Source organism: Myotis brandtii, unplaced genomic scaffold (assembly GCF_000412655.1).
Source record: "Myotis brandtii unplaced genomic scaffold, ASM41265v1 scaffold1091, whole genome shotgun sequence".
Taxonomy (NCBI): domain Eukaryota; kingdom Metazoa; phylum Chordata; class Mammalia; order Chiroptera; family Vespertilionidae; genus Myotis; species Myotis brandtii.
Genome location: NW_005353714.1, coordinates 635,358 through 638,648, shown reverse-complemented (window position 1 = coordinate 638,648; position 3,291 = coordinate 635,358). Strand labels below are relative to the sequence as shown.

The 3,291-nt window shown below is 63.3% G+C and overlaps 1 protein-coding gene across 1 annotated transcript; it reads left to right on the top strand.

The window, feature by feature from the left end:
* The first annotated feature begins 1,393 nt into the window (after positions 1-1,393).
* LOC102251059 (pleckstrin homology domain-containing family G member 5-like) lies at positions 1,394-3,060 on the top strand. Its single transcript, XM_014543275.1, is given in 3 exon segments — positions 1,394-1,574; positions 1,577-1,944; positions 2,002-3,060. Coding segments are annotated over 3 exon segments (1,608 nt in total).
* Positions 3,061-3,291: the final 231 nt, after the last annotated feature.

The following is a 3,291-nucleotide window of genomic DNA, read 5'->3' as shown; positions in this document are numbered from 1 at the left end:
GCACAAATTTTTGTGCACCGGGCCTCTAGTCCTATCTAATAATAGAGAAACATGGTAATTAACCGTAACTTCGCTACCCTTCCCATTGGCTAATCAGCGAAATATGCAAATTAACTGCCAACCAAGATGGCCACCGGCAGCCATGCAGCTTAAAGGAACAGGAGGCTTGGTTGCCCCAGCGATGGAGGAAGCCAAGGTTCCCCACCTGCGGCCGCAGGGCTCTAAGCTCCTGAAGCAACAGCTCCAAAAGATACAATGTTTCAATTATAGAAGCTAAAAGATGGCGGTTAATTTGCATACGCAGGCTCCAAGCGGTGGAGTGAAGCCAAACAGCCCCGAAGCCGCAGAGCAGTGAGGCCTCACCACCTGGGGATCAGCAGAGCCGGGAGGCCTCAGGGCCCCGGGATCAGCGGAGCTGAGAGGCGTCCCGGCCCGGGATCAGCGAAGCCTGATGGAAGCCCTGTGCGTTTATGCACCCTGGGGGTGCAGAGGTCCCGTCCTAGGCAGAGGCCAATGGCGAAACTTCCAACTCAGAGAAGTGGCTGTGTTTATGCACCCTGGGGGTGCAGAGGTCCTATCCTAGGCAGAGGCCAATGGCAAAACTTCTGACTCTGAGAAGTGGCCTGGGGGCTGGAAGGCGGCTCCTCTGACCTCAGTGCTGGAGTCCTGCCGCTCCACCAGGAGAGGAGCAGAGATAGGCCCGAGCCTCCCTCAAGGTGCCCCGAAACCCCCACCCACACCAGGCAGGCTGCTCGGTCTGTGTGCGGAGGACTCACCTTCAAGCCCAGCCAGTGGCCCTGCCACAGCCATGGCACTCCTGGGTGCAGGCCCCAGCGGGACGCGGGGTGGCAGTGGGGGCGCCTTGAGTCGTGGGCTCCTTGCCTGCCTTCCATGGCTTCCTCCTGCTTCAAGGCCTCGCGGTCCGCGGTCTCCTCCTCCCCAGCGCCCAGAGCAGAGGACCCAATGAGGGCACTCCCCGCTGGAGGAGGGGGTGAATGGAGCAGTGGGGACTCGCGGGTAAAGGGTCGCCCTGGGGAGGAGTCCCGACACCTCCTCGCCCTGCTCCTGGAGTGCTGCCCAGACCCTGAGCACAGCGTGGAGCCGCGCAGGCCTGGAGGGCACAGGTGGGGGCGGGGGAACATGCGCCTGGTACAGCTGGTCGTGCTGGGGAGCCGCCTGCCTTTGGGGCCTCCTCCTGCTTCAGGGCTTTGCCCTCCTGGGTGCAGGCCCCAGTGGACACGGGGTGATGGCAGGGGCGCAATGCCTCCTGGGCTCCTTGCCTGCCTTCCACGGCTTCCTCCTGCTTCAAGGCCTCGCGGTCCGCGGTCTCCTCCTCCCCAGCGCCCAGAGCAGCGGACCCACTGAGGGGGCTCCCGGCTGGCCGAGGGGGTGAATGGAGCAGCGGGGACTCCCGGGTGAAGGGTCGCCCTGGGGAGGAGTCCCGACACCTCCACTCTACGACCCGCTCCAGTTCAGCAACATCTTCAAGATCACGCGTCTGCACCGCGGGTTGTGGGGCAGCGTGATGGCGCCGATGGTGGAGAAGGCTCTGCGCATGCGGGCGCTGCTGCAGCCTGGGACCTCCTCAAAGGCTTCAAGATGTTCAGCTCCCTCTTCAAGCCCTACATCCGGTACTGCATGGAGGAGGAGGGCTGCATGGAATACACGCGCAGCCTGCTGCATGACAACGACCTCTTCCGGGCCTACATGACGTGGGCCGAGAAGCACCCCCAGTGCCAGCGGCTGAAGCTGAGCGACATGCTCGCCAAGCCCCACCAGTGGCTCATCAAGTACCCGCTGCTGCTCAAGTCAGTGCTGAGGAAGAGGGACGAGTCGCCTGCCAAGGAGGCCGTCATCACCATGATCAGCTCCGTGGAGCGCTTCATCCACCACGTGAATGCGTGCATGCGGCAGCGACAGGAGCGGCAGCAGCTGGCGGCCGTGGTGAGCCACATGGATGCCTACGAGGTGGTGGAGGGTAGCAATGACAAAGTGGACAAGCTCCTGAAGGAATTTCTGCACCTGGACCTGACCGCGCCCATCCCTGGTGCCTCCCCGGAGGATACGCGTCAGCTGATGTTGGAGGGCAGCCTGAGGATGAAGGAGGGAAAGGACAGCAAGATAGATGTGTACTGCTTCCTCTTCACGGACCTGCTCTTAGTGACCAAGGCAGTGAAGAAGGCTGAGGGGACCAAGGTCATCAGGCCACCACTGCTGGTGGACAAGATCGTGTGCCGGGAGCTGCGGGACCCTGGCTCCTTCCTCCTCATCTACCTGAACGAGTTCCACAGCGCTGTGGGGGCCTACACGTTCCAGGCCAGCGGGCAGGCTCTGTGCCTGGGCTGGCTGATCTCCATTTACAATGCTCAGAACCAGTTGCAGCAGCTGCATGCGCAGGGGCATGCGGGCAGCCAGCAGCACCTGCAGAGCCTGAAGGAGGAAGAGGAAGAGAAGGGTGGAGAGAGTAGCACTTCCGCCGCCAGCTCCCCCACCATCCTGCGCAAAAGCAGCAACAGCCTGGACTCCCAGCACTGCGCCTCTGACGCCTCCACAGAGACCCTGGCCATGATGGTGCTGGAGCCCGGGGAGACGCTCTCCTCTCCTGAGTTCGAGGGCGGCCCCTTCAGCTCCCAGTCGGACGAGATGTTCCTCAGTACCACCGCCTCATCTGTCACACCAACCAGCGAACTGCTGGCCCTGGGCCCGGGGGACGGCAGCTCCTGCTCCATGGACTCCACCTACAGCACCCTCTCCTCCACCTCCTTGCAAGACTTTTCGACCACAGCCCCTGTGATGGAGCCAGCGCCCCAGCCCCGAGATTTACCACGGGCCCCTTCACCCACGCCCTCTCCCCGCCTCCGCTGCCGCACCCCTGTCCAGCTGCTGCCCTGTCTGCCCCACCTGCTCAATACCTGCTCAAGTCCAAATCTGAGGCCAGCCTCCTTCAGCTGCTGGCAGGGGCCGCCCCCAGCCCCCAGCTGCAGCCTGTCGGAACTCTGCTTGGCTGCCACAGCCACCAGCGCATCAGGACAACCCTGCTGCTTAACTCCCAGGCCCTGAGCACAGTGTGGAGTCGCCATGCCTGGAGGGCGCGGGTCCAGGGCAGGTGCACGTGTGCCTGGTGCAGCGGGACTTGCTGAGGAGCCGCCCACCTTCCCCGGCGGGCCTCAGGCCCGGCGCCCAATGTGGAAAGGCCACAGTGCGGCCACCAGGCCCTGAAGGCTGCCCTGAAAGTCACACAAAGACAACCTTCTACTGGGGGGCAGGCATGTGGTGCTCTGGGAAGATTCC